The 20,531-nt window shown below is 44.8% G+C and overlaps 1 protein-coding gene across 2 annotated transcripts; it reads left to right on the forward strand.

Moving 5' to 3' along the window:
• Positions 1-457: 457 nt before the first annotated feature.
• On the forward strand, positions 458-5,630 carry LOC101770142 (scarecrow-like protein 21). Of its 2 annotated transcripts, none has more exons than XM_004983172.3 (3): positions 458-797; positions 2,895-4,637; positions 5,175-5,630. In XM_004983172.3, exon 2 carries the CDS (start codon positions 2,987-2,989, stop codon positions 4,613-4,615), a length of 1,629 nt encoding a protein of 542 aa, XP_004983229.1. In that variant the 5' UTR covers positions 458-797; positions 2,895-2,986; the 3' UTR covers positions 4,616-4,637; positions 5,175-5,630. The 2 variants fall into 2 exon arrangements, with proteins under 2 accessions (XP_004983229.1, XP_004983228.1); XM_004983171.3 differs by having other exon boundaries at positions 465-797; positions 5,193-5,630.
• Positions 5,631-20,531: the final 14,901 nt, after the last annotated feature.

Below are 20,531 nucleotides of genomic sequence, written 5' to 3' on the forward strand. Positions count from 1 at the left end.
TAGATGGCGGTGTAGAAAATCGACGCTAGTGTGGTGAATTTTCTGCTATTTTGCATGTGATTTCTGTGGCGCGCCGTGTGGCGAGTTGTGGCCGGAAGCCAAACAAACCCTCTATCGTTTGTTATCGTTTGTTAAGTGGAAACACGATAATTTTATAGGAACCAAATAAGTATTGCAGGGATTCAGGCATGGCCAACACGGCAAATCAGAAAACAGTAGCAGTAAACGAATTTGGGTTGCTTGGAAATGCACAGCGGACACTGTCAAGACGGCAGCACGATTGCACGAATCAGATTCCATTCAGGATCGTCGCCCCGGACGGATGTCGCTGTTGCGCTCAGCCTATCAAAAGGCAAAACAAAGATAAAAAAAAGAAACAATAATGAAATAACGAAAAGGAGCGAAGAGTGTGGTGGTAATGTGGTAGTACACCACAAACGGAAGAGCAGAGTCGTCTCGTTGTGGTCGCCGTCATGTCTGTTCCTCCCTCGCAAAGGCCCAATTTTTCTCGTCCCTTCGGCTCGGATTTTTCCCCCTTTTTCACCGATAAGGGGCTCCTTTTCCTCCACACCACACCAATTCAGCCATCAATCCCCATCAGTGAGCAGTTGTCGTCTTCCCCATCGCACACGCTCTAGCTCTACCCCCTTGAAGGACCTTGGCCTCTCTTCTTTCCTTCCTGCCTCTTTTCAGCTGAGGCCCGGTCCTTTTGCAGCATCGCGGTCCGTGCGTCGTTTCTTGCTCCATGCGAGTCAAAAGGGATACAAGAATCGCCTGGGGACGCCTGTTTCTTGATGGTATGCCTTCGTTTCGTGCAGTAATTGCTTTAGATTTTGTTTGGGGGTTCCCCCCTTTTGGTTCTTGTTCTTGATTTTGTGGTTGGATAGTCTTCTTGTTCTTGTTCAGGGTTCTCTGTTGTGTCTGCTGTGGTTGTTAATTTGCTGAGTAAATGCTCAAAGGTCCCTTATCTAGGATCTACAAAACCATACTGAAAAGGACCTCTAGACCTAGGAATACAAAACCGTAGTTGATTGCCACAGGGTGACTACTGTCTCATGTGCAAGAACTTGTTCTTTTAAAAGGACTATAGTTGGCCTAGTGCTACTGAATACACCGAGGTCGTTAGAATGGTCTCCAACTATTTGCTGATAAAGGATAGTTGTCTCTGATGCTGACTTGTCTCATTTTTCATGTACACACTAGTGTAAGAATTTGTGTCATTAATTGCTAGCAGAATATGTGATAGCGCTGGACTGAGTAATCGCTGCCTAAGTAGCTTTGTGCGATACTACCGGATTGATATCGATTGGAACAAAACATAACTAAATGGCTAAATTGAAATAGAAAAAAAAATTCATCCACCTTACCTTTTGAAAACAGAGGTTTTCCTTTTTTTTCCCCTTGAGAACATGTGATGCTTGCACATCTTTCCTTTATGGATAAAGGAACAGATATCTAGCCTACAAATATACAACCGAATCTTCAATGAATGTCACATCACTCAAATGATGATTAAAGATCTTACACATCTTTCCTTTATAAATAAAGAAACAAATATGCAGCCTAATCCTCAATGAATGTCTCCCACATCAGTCATAGTTCAGTGAAATGATTTAACAGCTTACAGAACTACCAACAGAGTTCAGAGAGGGCTTATATGGACATTGAGAAACAAAAAAAATATTGACAGAAATGATTGGGCATTACAAAAATATCATCAGCAACTGTACTGGCTTGAAGCCATTGAGTCCATTCCTCCTTTTTCGGTTTTCTCAAACATGCACGAGAGTTGCGTATGATTGCATTAGTAGGAGTCCATTCCTCTTAAAATTAATTCCAGCAATTGTTGTCTATGTCTGGAAATATGCTGGAAAATTTGAGTTACCTTCCATATCTGGCAAGTCCGAACATACCAAGGAGTATTATCATAATGATGAATTACTGATCCAAGGAAATAAGAAAATTTATAATCTTAATTGGATTTCTATCATGCATGATTGGTTTGCAAGATGATATTAATTGAATTTGTTAGCAATTATTTATATTTTACAAGGTGCAACTGATGGTTGCAAGTTGTGTTCTTTCTCTAGGTGATAGCATAGCAGCTAGTTGAAATGGTTAGATTAATCCCTTTTGTTGATTGATTTTGTAATCAAGTTTGCTAGAATGGCCAACTCGGTTACAGATACATTAGCTCAACAGGCTTGGCAGGCAATTCCTTTGTATAACTCTGTTCTTACTTCTTCGAGGCTTTAGGTCATACATCATCTCTGTAATGTGTTAATTCCAAAAAAAATCCCTTTTTTGTTGGTTTATACATTTGAGTACTTTATTATAGTTCACACTTCGATATATTCTTAAATATCATTTATGATGGAGGAACCCAGTGTGATATTACCATGTCTCCTGTTCCATGAGAAATGTAATGGGGTTATTACATCGACTAACAAGAAATCTGAAATTCTGGTTTTTAGCTGATCTTTCGTATGTAACCTCCCTTTGGAGTTTTAAAGGTCAACTGTGAGTCTGTGACATGAAATCTTCCTGCATGCGCTGATGGTTGATCATATGTGCCCATTCTTTATTTCAACTTTTAGGCTTATTTGACTTCCTTGCTTATTATGCACAGTACAAAATTGCTGCCTGTTAAAGTGTTTATGTCAGCTAACTGTTAAATTTAGCAATCTGAAAATTCATGAGCAACTATCTGGATTCTCATTTGTTGGTACTACAAAGTGGTAATGGTTGAATTTTGTTTTATGCTTTGAAAATACGATGTAGTTCAGGTGTCACATTCAAAGCTAATTTTCTTCTCAAAGATGTTAAAATATAATTTATATGTGCTTATATATTCCTTTTTCTTACTTGAATTTCATAATCTTGTATATTTTCAGTGGATGACATGAGCACACTATATACAATTGTGACAAAGATGACAGGATCTGCTCCCTGCTAAGTTTTTGCCTACAAGTTTGTAAAGGGCAGTATGTCAGCTAGGGCTTCTAACCATCCGTACAAAATTTCAAATGATTCTCAAATGCCATACTACAGTGACTCAGCACCTGTAGGAGAAAATGGTAGGTTTCATGCGATGCAAAATAATCTAGATCATCACTACTCTTCTCCTGATGATGGATCACAGAGGATTAATAGTTCTAACACCCAAGTATTTGAAGCACAGTACTGCACTCTGGAATCGTCGTCAGCAAATGGTATTTATCCTGCACAAAGCTCCACATCTTCTCACAGCATTTCCCCTTTAAGTGGGAGCCCCCTGTCTCAGCATGATGGCCACTCAGATCACACATATAGTTCTCCCCCAAGTGCTTCCTGTCTAACTGAAGTTGCAGATCTCCAGATTAAATTAAAAGAGTTAGAGAATGTTATTCTTGGACCTGAATTGGACATTACTTCTGACAGCCCTGAGAGCTTCTTACAAGCCAATGTTCAATTGAGACCAGACAACTGGAGACAACTTCTGGGAATTGATGCAGGAGACTTGAAGCAAGTTATCATAGCATGTGGTAAGGCTGTTGCGGAGAATGATGTCTTTGCAACAGAACTGCTGATATCTGAGCTAGGTCAGCTCGTATCTGTATCCGGAGATCCAATGCAAAGACTCGGAGCATATATGTTGGAAGGAATTGTTGCAAGACTTTCTTCCTCTGGCAGTATGCTATATAAATCTTTGAAATGTAAAGAACCTACAGGCTCTGAGCTCATGTCATACATGCATCTCCTTTACGAGATCTGCCCATTCTACAAGTTTGGTTATATGTCAGCAAATGGTGCTATTGCCGAGGCTATTAAGGGTGAGAACTTTGTTCACATCATTGATTTCCAAATTGCTCAGGGGAGCCAATGGATTACTCTGATACAGGCCCTTGCTGCAAGGCCTGGGGGTCCACCATACATTAGAATCACTGGTATTGATGACTCAAATTCTGCTTATGCCAGAGGGGGTGGGCTTGATATAGTTGGGAGGAGATTGCATAGTGTTGCTCAGTCATGTGGTCTTCCCTTTGAGTTCAATGCCGTTCCAGCTGCTAGCCATGAGGTTCAGCTTGAGCATCTTGCTGTAAGACCCGGGGAGATTATTGTTGTGAATTTTGCCTATCAGCTGCATCATGTTCCTGATGAAAGCGTAAGCATTGAAAATCATCGGGATAGGATTATAAGAATGATCAAGAGCATCAATCCTAGGGTTGTTACTCTTGTTGAGCAGGAGTCAAATACAAACACAGCTCCATTCTTCCCGAGATACATGGAAACTCTCAACTACTATACAGCCATGTTTGAGTCGATAGATGTTGCTCTCCCAAGGGATGACAGGAGGCGGATGAGCGCAGAACAACACTGTGTTGCAAGGGATATTGTTAATTTAATCGCATGTGAGGGTCCTGAAAGAGTTGAGAGGCATGAGCTGTTTGGAAAATGGAAGGCAAGATTTGCAATGGCTGGATTTAGGCCTTACCCACTGAGTTCAGTGGTGAACAACACCATCAACACTCTGTTGCGTAGTTACAACAGCTGTTACAATCTTGAGGAAAGAGATGGTGTCCTTTACCTTGGATGGAAGAACAGAGTATTAGTCGTATCTTCAGCATGGTGTTGACATTTCCTTAGAAGAAGCTCATGTAAGTTGTTAACATCTCTGAACTTTCATTCTTTATTCATAGCTATCTATACTTTTTAGCTGCATGCTAGTATAAACTATCTTAATATATGTATATTGGATAAAGAAATATTCATAGGTGGCATGAACACACATATAAGTATTGGCTATATCCCCATTATTTGTTAATGCCACATGTTTTGAATTGCTGGGCATACTTTGTAGTAGGTTAAAGGCATAAGTTTACATTGGTGTTGTTATTATTTCTTGCTCATCTTAGAATTTCTAGGGGTTCGACATAGATATATAGAAGAGATTCAGTTTAATTTTTTCTGTTGCTCCTCAATATATCTATTCATGTGATTGTTTCAAATTCATGGATTCTAGTTTTTTGTTCCTTGCTTGCAATGCTCCTGAGACCTATTCATTTACTTTCATTGCTATGTTACTATCTGAGAAGTTTGGCCATCATATGTACGTGTTGATAGAACAATCTGGAACTAAAGCAGAGGTTTAAGAAACATAGAGGTGTCATGTCCATATACTTAAACTGCCATAGATTTTTGTTGCCTTGCAGGTTTCATCGTATTTTGGCCTCCATCCCATGTTTCCAAGACTTCATCCTGACTCTATCCTGAACTCTATTAATATAGAAGACCCTGTAAACCACTACTACTTGGTTTACTTAGTATTTTGTTTGTCTGTGTTCAGTTTCCAACCCTCCCATGCTCACACAAGCAATCTAATCCAACGGTTAGCTTATCATCTAAATCGTCACCGCAAGTTGAAGGGGATCCTGAAATTAGAAGTTGTAACTAGGAATTTGGTTTCTCTAAAGCTGGGTTACAGCTCCATAGGTTTGGCAGATGCAGAGGTTATGCTAGGCAGGCACAAGAGGATGTCTGTCAGTCGTGTACTCGTGTATCAGTTTGGACTGTGTTGGCCCCTACTTTGTATATATATGTGTGGAATGCTATGTGGTTTCTTTGTGATGAAGTCTCTAGCTGTCGCGTCATGTCTCATCAATCATACAATAGTCTTGTATCGTACTAAGGGGGTGATTGGATCCTGGAGTTAAAGTTTAGTCCGTGTCACATCGAATATTCGGAGGTTAATTAGGAGGACTAAATATGAGTTAATTATAAAACTAATTCAACATATGGAGGCTAAATGGCGAGACGAATCTATTAAGCCTAGTTAATCATTAGCAAATGGTTAGTGTAGCAGCATATTGTCAAATCATGATCTAATTAGGCTTAATAGATTTGTCTCGCCGTTTAGCCTCTATTCGTGCAATAAGTTTTGTAAATAGTCTATGTTTAATATTCCTAATTAGTATTTAAATATTCGATATGATAGGGACTAAAGTTTAACCTAGGGATCCAAACACCGGGCGGACCTAGGATAAATCAGAGGGAGGGCACACCTTAAGGACAACAAGATTAAGAAAGCTTTAACACGGTGGAATTTGCAAATTACTACATCAAAAATTGAAGTGAGGACCTGTGCCCTCGCTCCCCTCAACGTCGGGGCTCCGCCCCTGATACCAACATGAACAACTTGCAAGAACTTTGAATTCTCAAATTAGCATGACATAGATGCTCGGTGCTGTTCTTTCAATTGTACATTCATCGAAGTGCCTTTTCGTCAATCCTGTTTCTAACTTACCTTTTTAATTAATTTCATGAAGACTGAAGCGAATGAAAAACTATTATAGTGTATGGCGACTTCGTAAATCTTGTTTCTTAATTTACCTTTATAATTAATTTCGTGAAGACTAACACAAACGAAAAACTGTTAAAGTCTATGATGACTTAGTAAATCTCGTCTCTTAATTTGCCTTTATAATCAATTTCGTGAATACTATAATAAATGAAAAACCGTTGTCACCGTGATGGCTTTGTCGATATGCTCCCTTAACTTTTTAATTAATTTCGTGCAGACTATAACAAATGAAAAACCATCGTCTCTTGTGTGGCGGATGGAAGCGAGAAGCATCCATTCGGCCATTCCCATAAGGAAAAAGTCCTTTCGACGTCCTCATGTATTGCCGTAGTCTTAGTTTCATCCCTCGTGTACAAAATTAGGTATCGACCTGTCGTATATACATTATAAGCTCACTAGAAGGTTTTGACAATCTTAGATATAGAACTGGATACCGAGACGTGTCAGACAAGAATGCTACGGAGTAGGATGGCGTAGTCTACATGGTAAGATAGGAACTAGTCGAGGATCAGAAAAACTACTCGTAGCAATTAGAGTAGGACTTATATAGTTGAATCCGACTAGTATACTTATAAATCAACCGACCTGTAACCTTGACCCCGGCAATATAAGGCGAGGCAGGGACCCCCTCTAAAGCAATTCAATCCAACCAACACACAGGACGTAGGGTATTATACAATCCAGCGGTCCGAACCTGTCTAAATTGTGTGTCTATGTTCACCTTCAAGTTCCTGATCTCAGTGAGCCCCACGCACTAAACACTACCTCGGGCACCCCCTCGGTAGGTTGCCGGGTCTAAACACCGACATCTGGCGTGCCAGGTAGGGGCTCTTGCTAAGAATCCACTGGCGAACTCGATGGCCCAAGTCATCATCAAGCCAATCGTCGCGTTCGAAGCTGGCGCGACGTTGATCTTCGGCTCTTGGTTTTGCATCACAGACAGCGCTAGAAACTTCCACCGCCACATTGCGCCGGCCCCGGAGAAGAAGCAGCACGCCATGAAGCTCCAGCGTCAGACTTTGGAGGATCTCGTTGAGAAATTTAGCGAATTTTCAATTTCTGAGTTAGTCGGAGGCTGGGGGGATGAGTCCGAGTACAATTCGACTTCTCTCGCTAGTCGGACTAGTTTTCACGAGCTGGCGCTTAAGCTATCATGCGAATCGGACTACGACCCAAGTCGATTCCCGTTCGGACTCCGAAATACGGGTGTTATTTACCAAGCTACCCTGTCCATATCACAATCCGACACGGATATGATCAAGGACCCCGACTAATACTCAGACCCGGACGAGGAGACCCCTTTATCAGGTCCGTAGCAGGTCCTAGTAATTACATCGACTCCACAAGGCAGATTCGTCTAATAGTCCAGCATGAAGCCACCTGCTCTTGCCAAGAATGACGACTCACGCCTCATCGCCTGCCTTGACACCCTCCCGTACCAGGAGGGAGCTCCTCTGTCGCCCATCTACAAAGAAAGCAGCTCCATGGAGGTCATCACGTCATCTTGGGAAGCTACTCTCCAGAATGAGAACTCTTCACTCTCATTGCTAGACAAGAAGGCAAAGATGAAGAGCCACCAGAAAGAAATCTGCGGCATGAACGTCACTCGGATGATGTCTTGCAGGATAAGGTCACCGCCAACGTTGCTGGAGAGGAAACTGAAGCTCAAAGAACTCCACAACGAGCAAGAAACATCGCAAGAGCAGAGCGCCACCGCCGCCTTGCAACAAACTTGCCAATCATGAACTTGGACAACACGTTTGAAGCAGTTCAATCGCGTCAACATCGTACTCTCCTTACCACCATCGTGTCCATTGATCTTATTACCCGCGCAATGTCATAGGACAAGTACACTAGACAATTGGTTGAACTAGCAGAGCACGCGTACGAACAACTCGATCAGCAAAACCCGATACATTCAGTTCCACACACCCTATCCCAGCGTAGCCAACATGATAATAGCCATAGGCACACTCCATCTTGACCAAGTCAAATCAGAGGCGCCGGACCAAGCCAAGCTGGAGCAGAGGGTAGCCGGGCAGGACCCTCGGGAGGCCGTAGCCACCATGGGCCCAACCCAGAGCCTAACCGCTTAGTACAGGATCTCCGTAACAAGATCAACGCTGGCCACGACGCCCGTACAATCATTGACGGACGCCGCCACGAGCGTGAGCAAGAAGTCGAGTACCCAGTAGAGGATTCTGATGGGTTCCCCGCCTTCTCAAGATGAGTAAGGAGGACAATTCTACCTGAGAAATTCAAACCTCCGGGTATCACCAAGTACGATGGCAAGTAGGACCTAGTCCAATGGCTATGGTGCTACTCACTATCAGTACAGGTAGAGGGGGGAACGACAACACCAAGGTCATCTACTTTCCCATCTGCATGGAAGCAGCATCACTTACATGGCTCCGATCATTGGACAAGAATTCCATCGACACATGGAAGGACCTCAAGGTGGCGCTCACCAACAACTTCATAGGGGCAATGCGGTGTCCTGGCAACAGGATCGAATTGTCCTCAAGTCAAACAACAATAAGGCAAGACCCTGCGCAATTACCTATGTCGTTTCTTCGACAAGAAGGCCACAATCATGGACATCATGGGGCGCAACACCATAGATTGCTTCCAGAACAGTTTCTATGACCGTCGGATGTTCTAGGATTTTGGCAGGACATGCCCCGATGATATCTACTCTCTCAAGATCATGGTACAAGCGTGGGCAGATGAAGAAGATAAGGAGATCGAAAGGTTTGAGTCCAATCGCAACAAGGGCCAGAACAACAATAATCAGAATAATGGCCAATGCAATGATAAAAAGCGCAACAATGACAACCGAAATAACTACTTGGAAGGTCAGAATCGCAAGCGGAAGCCAGACAATACTGTCACAGCAATGTCACAATCGTCTAAGAAAGGTGGCGACAGAAATCAAGACATAACTCCGTTCAGCGAGCTCCTGAAGAAGCAGTGCCCATGGCACCCGTACCATAAGCACTCTGTGATGGATTGTTACAGTCTACGTAGAGTCATGAAAGACCTGCCGGAACCTTCTGGTACTAAAGACAAGAGCAAGACCAAGGAAGACGAAAATAATGGTGACAACGGCAAATTCCAGAACCCTTCCAACACCATCAACGTCATCTTTGATGGCACACCGGATACTGCTACTAAGCGTTCCCAAAAGCTCGCCCTCCAAGAGATCATGTCCATTGAACTGGCAAAACAAACATTCCTCAAATGGTCCAAGGTGTCAATTACCTTCTTCAGGAAGGACCAATGGACTAGTTTCTTAGACCCAGGATGGTATCCTCTCATCCTGGATCCAGTAGTCGCTGGCTCCAGACTCACCAAAGTACTCACGATGGTGGTAGCGGTCTTAACGTACTCTTCATCAAGACATTGAGGAAGATGGGCCTCGACATCACTGACTTGCTCACCCCCAATGAACTTTCCATTCTATGGGATTGTCCCAGGCAACGCGGATGTACCCCTTGGACAGGTGGTTTTGCCAGTTACCTTTGGAACTAAGAACACTACCAGACAGAGTACATCCAGTTCGAGGTGGTAGACTTTGAAAAATCGTGCCACGCCATCCTCGGAAGACCTGCATTGGCCAAATTCATGACCATCCAACATTACATATACCTAGTACTCAAGATGCCAGGACCCAAGGGAGTACTCTCCCTGCGCAGAGACTTGAAGAGATCCTACGACTACGACACAGAAGCCATGGAGCTAGTAGCAACTACACAAGTGCCAAATTCGATGATGCAAGGCTTCGTCGCATCCAAGAAACTATCCCCGTCAGAACTCGAGATCCCAAAAAAGAAGTCGGGGGCAACTCAGGTTCATCATTAGTCATCAAGGAATTGAAGCTAACCCCAAAAAGATCTCCACCATCACCGACATGCATGCCCCATCGTGCATCAAGGACGTCCAGAAGCTAATTGGATGCATGGTGGCCCTCAACAGATTCATCTCAAGGCTTGGAGAATGGGGCCTACCCTTCTTCAGACTACTCAAGTGGCAAGATAAATTCCAATGGACTGAGGAGGCAGATCAAGCCTTGCAATAGCTGAAGGACTTCCTATCAAAGCCACCAGTCCTCACAACGCCAAACCCCAATGAAGACTTGTTGCTTTACATCGCTACGACTATTAATGTCGTCAATACGGTGATCGTAGTTGAGAGACCAGAACTAGGCCATGTATACAAAATACATAGGTCCATTTACTTCATCAACGAGGTGTTGTCGGATTCTAGGGCTAGATACCCACCAGTCCAGAAATTGCTAAATGCAATACTACTCACCTCACAGAAGCTACAACACTACTTCCAGGAGCACAACATATCCGTTGTCACAGACTTCCCCCTAGGAGAAATCCTCCACAATCCGGTTGTAACAGGAAGAATATCCAAGTGGGCGGTAGAACTTGGAGCATTGTCCCTGGAATTCAAGCCAAGGACTGCCATCAAATCCCACACACTAGTTGATTTCATGGCAGAATGGCGGAAAAATCAACTACAAGCTCTAGCAAAGCGTCCAGAGCATTGGGACGGATCACTCAAGCTTGAAGGCGCCGGCACAGGAGTACTGTTAATATCTTCCAAAGTCGAACAACTTAAATATGTCATGCAAATGTTCTGGGAGATATCCATGGCCGCTTCTACACGGGCTCCGCCTGACTGTCTCGCTGGGAATTAAGCGATTGTTGGTCTACGGCAACTCTTTGGTGGTAATTAATCAAGTCAACAATGAGTGGGATCGCCACAAGGATAACATGGATGTGTACTGCCTGGAAGTACGCAAGCTAGAAAACAAGTTCTCCGGTCTGGAGTTCCACCACGTAGCTCGTGACAACAACGTCACCGCGGACGTCCTATCAAAGCTTGGATCTACTCATGGTCAAGTTCCAACTAGGTTTTTCATCCATGAGCTACACAAGCCATCCATAACAGAGCTGGTGCCATCAACAACCACCGATCGAGGTCATGACACACCAGACTGGGAGGTTATGATGATCGATATAGACTAGAGAACCCCCTTCATCGAATACATCAAAGAGCACAAGTTACCTCTGGACAAAACAGAAGCAGAGCAAGTCTAGTGGCATGGCAAGAGCTACGTTCTTATTGGAGATAAACTTTATAGAAGAGACACATCATTAGGAGTACTCATGAAATGCGTCTCATGATTAGATGGCAAGGACATATTGGAGGAAATTCACAAAGGTATCTATGGCAACCATGCATCTTCACGAACGATCATGGGAAAGACTTTCAGAGCAGGGTTCTATTGGCATACAGCTCTCGCTAACGCTGAGGAATTGGTCCGCTGATGCCAAGGATGTTAATTCTTCGACAAGCAACAACACGTCCCTACCTACAAGCTGATCACAATACTCTTGGCCTTTCGCGTGCTGGGGGCTAGACATGATTGGTCCACTGCCTACGGCGCCTGGAGGATTCAACCGAGTACTGGTGGTGATCGACAAGTTTACCAAGTGGATCATGGTGAAGCCAATAACCTACCCCAAGGCAGATGGAGTACTCGACTTCCTCGACAAAATTTTCCACTGCTACGGCTTCCCCAATCGCATTATAACAAACCTGGGCTCCAACTTCAACAACCACGAGTTCTGGGAGTATTGCGAGAGCAGAGGGATTGACATCCGGTATATCTCTGTTGCTCATCCGCGGGCCAACGGCCACGTTGAGCGCGCCAACGGGATGTTACTAGAAGCTCTCAAGAAAAGGTTGCATGACATTGAAAACACAAAAGGGGGCAAGTGGCTCAAGGAACTACACAATGTCCTCTGGGGGCTTCACACCCAGCCGTGCAAGCCTACAGGGAAATCGCCCTACTTCCTGGTCTACGGATCAGAAGTTGTCCTCCTTACCGACGTCATGTGGAAATCTCTAGTATTCGAGCAGTATGAGGAGGACGCAGCAGAAGAAACAAGGCATCTAGAATCAGATAGACTCGAAGAAGGTCATTGTGCAACACTCGTCCAGTCTGCAAGGTACCTTGAAGGAATCTGCCGCTACCATGATCGCAACGTCAAAGAATGTTCGTTCAATATAGGCGATATGGTCCTCAAGCGTATCCAAGACACCAAGGGGGTTGCAAAAGCTAAACTCACCATGGAATGGTCCTTTCATCATCTCCAAGATCACTGCACCTGGGTCGTACAGGCTCCAACACCTCTCTGGTGAAGATGTCGACAACTCGTGGAACATCGAGCAACTTTGTCGATTTTATCCTTAGTTTACATATTTATGTAAATTGGCCATCGGCCTTAGTTTTAAAATTAAAATTTAATAAAGCAGATTTATTTTTTGTCATAAAATGACTACTTATTTCTACCAGATTATGACTTGCAAAAGCAAGTTCGCAGAGCTATTCAGCTCCCCGGGCACTATCGCCCAACTCACAGCTTGTAATCACAAGTTTGTACAAAGCTATTTAGCTTTCGGGGCAAAATTGCCTATATGCGACTTGTAGTAACAAGTCCTCAAAGAAATTCACGAGTTATTCAACTCATCGGACAAGTCTGTCCCTCAGCGGCCTCCAGAAAAGAAGTCATTAGCAACTCAGGAGTTAATTAAACTACCTAAGTTACTTTCTACTAGATAAGTCTGTCTAGTCGCGGCTTGTAATAACAAGTTTGCAGTTCCAGGCTTTCGAGAGCATAACATCAGAACAACCCAGAGAGGTTGCAATGATAGGCTCTAGTCGAAGAAACCTTGAAGAGTCTACTCGCTTAAGAGGTCTGACTACCCAGATGCCCTGAGTACTCGTACTCCGCAGAAAGGAGTCGCATCCTAAAGTACTCTACACCGTGTATCTAAAGAGGCTCATCAAAATAGCTATGTGCGCAGACACTTATGACTACCGTACGAGCAACTATCAGGGTAGTTCGTAAGATGCACTAAACCAACAAGTCGAAAGCAATAAAAAATTGCAACAAGACTTAGAATTATTTACATTTCATTCATATCATGTTCATATTACAAAGAACTAATGTTTACTTTTTACAAACGACTACTCAAGGTCTAAATGGCTAGCTACTTCCTTGGCGATAGGGCAAATCTCTTGCACGTACTACTAGAACAACTCATCAGAGCAGTTCTCTACGATCCCTTCCACAACAGGAGCTAGGTCCACCTATGGGTAGAAGGACTTCACAAAGGTCAGTAGCTGCTTCGAGACCGACTCCGCTATATTTTAGATGTAGCTGGTGAACTTTGCTGGCACCTCCTTGAGTATCTCAGACAGAGGGTGGGGCTCCACACCTTCGGTTGGGGGCTCCACCATGTCTGCAATGGGCTGAACTGATTCGGATAGCTCCTTCAGAGCAAGCTTCATAGCCTCCAGCTCGGCCTCGCGCTCCTGGAGGGTCTTCATGGCATTGACCAAGTCAACCTCCCTGTCCTCGCACATCTTCTTCTCCTTTTGTAGGTGATGGTCCAGGTTCTCATATAATGCAGATATCCTATCGTGCTGGTCCATCACTCGGTAATAGGAGTTCTGCTAGTCAATAACTTGGCCCAAGAGAGCATCCTTTGTTTTTTCAAGCACTGCAGGAATAATTCAAAGGAAATTCATTATTACAAGGAAAAAATCAATACTCTAAGACTGAAGGAGAATACCAATTACCTCTCAGTTGCTGCTTTAGAGACTTGTTGAGCTTCCGGAGGCAGTTCTTCTCCTCCTCAAACTACTGGACGTTGTTCCGATACTCGACGGCTTGACCATCGTACTTCATCAGCAGCAAGGAGGAGTATTCCCGCTCCTTGCCAAGCTCCTAGGCAAGTGCCTTAGCACAGATTATTGTGTCCCTGTAGCTCTGGAGCATCTGAGACTACCGGCAGGAGCGCTTGATGACATCCTGCACAACAGAGGAAGTACTCGTGTCAAAGATACAGGTACCAATTTCAAGTGATGGAATCAATGGGATCAAAAGATTACCATTGCATATTCACCTACACGGTGGTACATTTCCATCATCCCGACCTCCATCTCTATGTCAAGCAGTAGGTTGTCGATTAATTAAATATCTTCAAGATTAACACGTGCTGCCAATGGCTCCCTGTCTGCTTCAGCTTCTGCTACGCCGAGTGGAACTAGGGCATGACTTGTCGATGGGCCTATCTAAGAAGGTGGGATGGCCATCACAACTTCCAGCCCCTCCATGGCTTCGGTCTCTACCTCCGGCTCGGGGGCTACAAGAGTAGCCACGACGCCAGAGGTAGTCGCCACTGCGGTCTCTGGCACTGGTGGTGTCGGCCATACATCTATGGGCCCACTGAGAGGTTTGGATAGTCCTACAATATAGGGTTGTACACCAAGACATATCAGACACGGAGACTACAGTGCAGGACGGCATGGTCTACGTGGAGGACAGGGACTAGTCAAGGATTAGGAAAGTACTCGTAGCAATTAGAGTAGGACTTTCTAGACGAGTCCGACTAGTACTCTTGTACAACAACCGACCTATAATCCTACCCTCAGCAATATAAGGCAAGGCAGGGACCCCCTCCAAACATCTCATCAATCAATACAATCCAACCAACACACAGGACGTAGGGTATTACGCGACATAAGTGGCCCAAACTTGTCTAATCGTGTGTTTGAGTTCACCTTCGAGTTCTTGGTCTTTGGCGAGCCCCACGCACAAAATACTACCGCGGGTATCCCATTGGTAGGTTGCCGGGTCTAAACATCGATAGCTGGTGTGCCAGGTAGGGGCTCTCGCTAAAGATCCACTGGTGAACTCGATGGCTCCAGTCATCATCAAGCCCACTGTCGCGTTCGAAGAAGGTGCGACGTTCGTCTTTGGCTCCTTGGTCTGTGTCACGGACGGCGCCGGAAACTTGCACCGCCACATCGCGCCAGCCCCAGAGGAGAAGCACTACGACATCAATCTCCACCGCCAAGCTTTGGAGGATTTCGTTGAAAAATTCAATGAAATTTTTGACCTCTTCCGAGGTCCCATGGGCAAGTCCGAGTACAACTCAACTTCTCCCACCAGTCGGACTGGTTCCCATGAGCTGGTACTTGAGCCATCGTGCGAATCAGTCTACAACACAAGTTGGTTCCCGTTCGGACTTCAAAACACAAGCACCGTCTACCAAGCTTCCTTATCCAGATCCCAGTCCAACTTGGATTCAATCGAGGACTTCGACTACTACACGAATCTGGACTAGGAGATTCCCTTATCAGGTCCATAGCAGGGCCTGGTAATCACATATACTCCACAAGGCAGATTCGTCTACTGGCCCGGCATGAAACCATCTGCCCTCGTCAAGGACAACAAGTCACGCTTCGTCGCGTACCTCGACAACCTCCCATACCAGGATGGAACACCTCTGTCTCCTACCTACGAAAAAGATGGCCCTACGGAGATCATCACATCAAGCTCGAGTAGTTTCTCCCCAAAGAGAGAACTACTCGCCATTATCACTCAAAGAGCCAACGACGATGGAGCAGAACAACCAGAAAGAAATCCGTGATGCGAGCGTCACCCTGACGATGTGTTGGGGGATGAACTCTCTGCCAATGTCCAAGGGGAAGAGACAAAAGATCAAAGGGTGCGCCGACGAGCAAGAAACACGAAGCGAGCAGAACGTCAACACTGCCTGACAAATGACCTACCCATCATGAATCTAGATCAAGCGTTCAAAGAAGTTTCAACGCGTCAACATAACACTCCTCTTGCCACCGTCGCCTCCATTGACCTGCTCACTTGGGCACTAGTGCAAGACAGATACACAGGCAACTAGCATTTCTAGTGGAGCACGCGTACGAACTACTAGATCGACAGAGTCCGATCAACTCAATCCGACGCACCTCCTCCCATCATGGCAGCAGTGGCAGGCATCCAAGTCGCAACGAAGCTGCCAGAAATGAGGTTACCAAGATTGAGCAACCCAGGGCAAGTCAACACAGGATGGAAGGTAGTCAGGGGGGGGGGACCCTCGGGAGGCCTTGGTCCCGTTAGCCCCACTCAAAACCTGAGCAACCTCATGACCTTTGCCAGCAGATCAACCAGAATCGCGACGCTCGTGACATTATTGAAGGGCACTGCCGCAAACGTGATTAAGAAATCGACTACTCGGGAGAAGACACTAACGAGTTCCCCGCCTTTTCAAGCCGAGTACGCAATACAGCTCTACCCAACAAGTTTAAACTTTCGGGTATCAACAAATACGACGGCAGGCAGGACCCAGTCCAATGGCTGCGGTGCTACTCGCTAGCGGTCCAAGCGGTTGGAGGAAACAATGACACCAAGGTCATCTACTTCCCCATCTGCATGGAGGTAGGGCCACTCACTTGGCTCGTGTCTCTAAAGAGGAAGTCCATCGATACATGGAGTCAGCTGAAGGCGGCATTCACAAACAACTCCGCGGGGGCGATGAAACATCCTAGCAACAGGATCGACTTGTCGCAAGTCAAATAGCAACAAGGCGAAACCCTATGTAGTGATTTAAACTGTTTCTAAGGCCATTGTCGTGGACATCATGGAGAAAGACGCCATAGAGTGCTTCCACAATGGTCTCTATGACTGTCAGATGTTACAAGACTTTGGTAGAAGACGCCTAGAGGATATGAAGTCTCTCAAGACTATGATCCAAGTCTGGGCAGATGAAGAAGACAAGGAGATCGAGTGGTTGGAATCTAGTCATAACAGAGGCTAGAACAACAACAACCAGAGCAATGACCAAGGTAACGGCAAGAATCACAACAACACCCCAACAACAACCGAGGCAACTACTCGGGTGGTCAAAACCGCAAGAGGAAGCCAGACAACACTATCGTGGCAATGTCTGAGTCCTCCAAGAAGAGCGCTGGAAACCAAGAAAGAACTCCTTTTAAGGCAGTGCCCATGGCACCCCAATTCTAAACACTCTGCGATGGAATGCATAAGCCTTCATAGAGTCATGAAAGATCTGCCGGAATCTTCTGGAGCTAAAGACAATGGAATGGCCAAAGAAGATGGAGATGAGGTTGACAATGGGAAATTCTAGAACCCATCCAATACCGTTAACGTCATATTCGGCGGCACTCCGGGTATTGCTACCAAGCGGCCCCAGAAGTTAACCCTCGGGAAATCATGTCCATTGAGCCAACAACGCCCATATTCCTTAAGTGGTCCGAGGTGCCAATCACCTTCTCAAGAAAAGATCAGTGGACTAGTTCTCTGACCCAGGACGCTATCCTCTCGTACTGGATCCAGTTGTCGCAGGCTCTCACCTCACAAAAGTACTCATCGACAGCGGCAGTGGACTCAACGTGCTCTTCGCCAAGACTTTGAGGAAGATGGGCCTCGATGTGATAGATATGCTCACCCCAACGAACCCCCCATTCTATAGGATTGTCCCGGGTAACACGGCTGTACCCCTTGGTCAGGTGGTTTTGCCAGTTACTTTTGGGACCAAGGATCATTACCAGATCAAGTACATCTAGTTCGAGGTGACTAACTTCGAGACTTCGTACCATGCTATCCTCGGAAGACCAGAACTAGCCAAATTCATGGCCATCCCGCATTACGTGTACCTATTACTCAAGTTGCCAGGACTCAAGGAAGTACTTTCCCTGCGCAGAGACTTGAAGAAATCACACGACTGCGATACAGAAGCTGTAGAGCTAGCAGCAACTACTCATGTGCCAAACTTCATGATGCAAGTCTTCACCGTATCCAAGCAATTATTCGACATAGCTTGAAATCCAAGAGAAGAAGTCAGGGGCAACCAAGGTCAAGCAAGCAGGAGAGGTTGATCTCAAAGCCATTGACCTCGAGACCGGCGATAGCTCCAAGACAGCCCTGATTAGCGCAGGGCTAGATCCCAAATAGGAAGACGCGCTCGTCAGCTTCCTCTAGGCCAACCGGGACATCTTTGCATGGAAGCCATCTATTATGCCGGGAGTGCCCATGGAGTTGATCGAGCACTCACTGAACGTGGATCCCAAAGAATTTTATGCTCTTGTTCATTCACTAAAGACGTGGCAGCACTATTTATGGCCTAAGGAATTTATTATTCATTCTGACCATGAATTCCTTAAGCACCTTCGCATGCAAAGTAAATTGAACCGTAGACGTGCTAAGTGGGTTGAATTCATTGAATCTTTTCTGTACATCATTAAACACAAGAAAGAGAAAGATAATATTATTGCTGATGCTTTGTCTCGCTGTTATACCATGTTGTCTCAACTTGATTGTCGTATTTTTTGGGCTTGAATCGATTAAGGGACAATATCAATTTGATTCTGATTTTAAAGATGTGCTTTTGAATTGCAAAGAGGGACGTTCGTGGAACAAATATGTGCTGAATGAGGGATTTTTGTTTAGAGCTAACTGCCTATGCATTCCAGTTGGTTCCATTCGTATTTTGTTGTTGCAGGAGGCACATGGCGGGGGTTTGATGGGGCACTTTGGTGCCAAAAAGACAGAGGGAGTTTTGGCCACACACTTCTTTTGGCCAAAGATGAGGTGAGATATTGAGAGGTTTGTGAGTCGTTGCACTACATGCCAAAAAGCTAAGTCATGCTTGAATCCACATGGTTGTATATGCCTCTTCCCGTTCCTTCTATTCCTTGAGCGGATATTTCTATGGATTTTGTTTTAGGATTGCCTAGGACTAAGACGGGGAGGAATAGCATTTTTGTTGTGGTTAATCGGTTTTCTAAGATGGCACATTTTGTACCATGTCATAAATGTGATGATGTTGTCCATATTGCTGACCTCTTTTTCAAAGAAATTATTCATTTGCATGGTATGCCTTCTACTAATGTTTCAGATCGTGATGCAAAATTTTTGAGTCACTTTTGGCGAACGCTATGGAATAAGTTGGGAACAAAGCTGTTATTTTCAACAACATGTCACCCACAAACAGATGGTCAGACTGAGGTTGTTAATCGTGCATTATCCACCATGCTGCGATCTATCTTGAAGAAGAATTTAAAGATGTGGGAAGAGTGTTTGCCGCATGTGGAGTTTGCATATAATCGAGCGGAACACTGTACCACCAAGGTAAGTCCTTTTCAGATAGTGTATGGGTTTAATCCCCATGCTCCTATTGATATTTTACCTCTATCTTCATCTGAGCATGTTCATCATAATGCTAAAGAGCGTGCTGATTTTATTCTAAAAATACATGAAACTACTAAAGATAACATTGAAAAGATGAATGCCAAGTATAAATAGAAAGGAAGTAAAACTTGCTCAAGGTGATTTTGTGTGGTTACACTTAAGAAAAGATAGATTTCCTGAGTTGAGAAAGTCCTAAGCTAAAGCCAAGAGCTGCTGGTCCTTTTAAAATAATTGAGAAAATAAATGATAATGCATATAAACTTGAGTTGCCTCCCGAGTTTGGGATTAGCCCCACATTTAACATTTCAGATTTGAAGCCATACTTGGGCGAGGAGGATGAGCTTGAGTTGAGGATGACTCCAATTCAAGAAGGGGATGATGATGAGGATATCGCTGATCAGAAGCCGGATCGAGTGTGCTGTTTCTCCACCATATCGAGAGTTACCCTCACCTGACGGAAGATTGGGCACCCTAGTTCCCATCAAGTGGTAATAAGAGACTAAGGTATTACTGTCAGATTTACCCTAGTTTAGTTTGTTTTCGCCTTCATCCCACAGTCCACGAAAAACCCAAAAAAATTCGTAGTCATATTTCCCTGTCCTACAACCTTTTGCTTAGCCATTGCACAATTTGGATTTGGAGTCCACAGTTCTAAGTTTGTGTCATATTAACGAATTTTTCAACTCCAGGATTCATAAGGTACATCAATGCCACCGCTCAAAGAAATCGGGGCAACAAAAATACAACAATATGCTCAACAATGACTACAAGCCTCAGCAGTTACAATAGAAGTCCTAGGCTTTTACAATATCACACCAAGCGTGTGTGAATAGCCCCAGGACTACTCTACACCTCGAAGCAAGAAGCGTCGAGGCAAAAAAGGAAAAAAGAGCACACGCAAGAAAGCTGCGCTCAAGGAAGCTGTACTTCAATCCCCCCTTAGGAGTGACCTAGATAAAGACCGGGATGCATGGTGCTCTCTCCTTACGAGAATTCTTCTAGCATCGTGGCTGAAGAGACTGCAGAGGGAAGGAGCATCTGGGCACTCATTACGAGAATTCTCCTGTCATCATGAGATCTAGTGGAAGCTACCC

The sequence above is a fragment of the Setaria italica genome, chromosome IX, assembly GCF_000263155.2.
Source record: "Setaria italica strain Yugu1 chromosome IX, Setaria_italica_v2.0, whole genome shotgun sequence".
In the NCBI taxonomy this organism is placed as follows: domain Eukaryota; kingdom Viridiplantae; phylum Streptophyta; class Magnoliopsida; order Poales; family Poaceae; genus Setaria; species Setaria italica.

Coding starts and splice junctions, on each gene's coding strand:
- LOC101770142 (XM_004983172.3), top strand. CDS start 2,987: ATGTCAGCTAGGGCTTCTAACCATCCGTACAAAATTTCAAATGATTCT.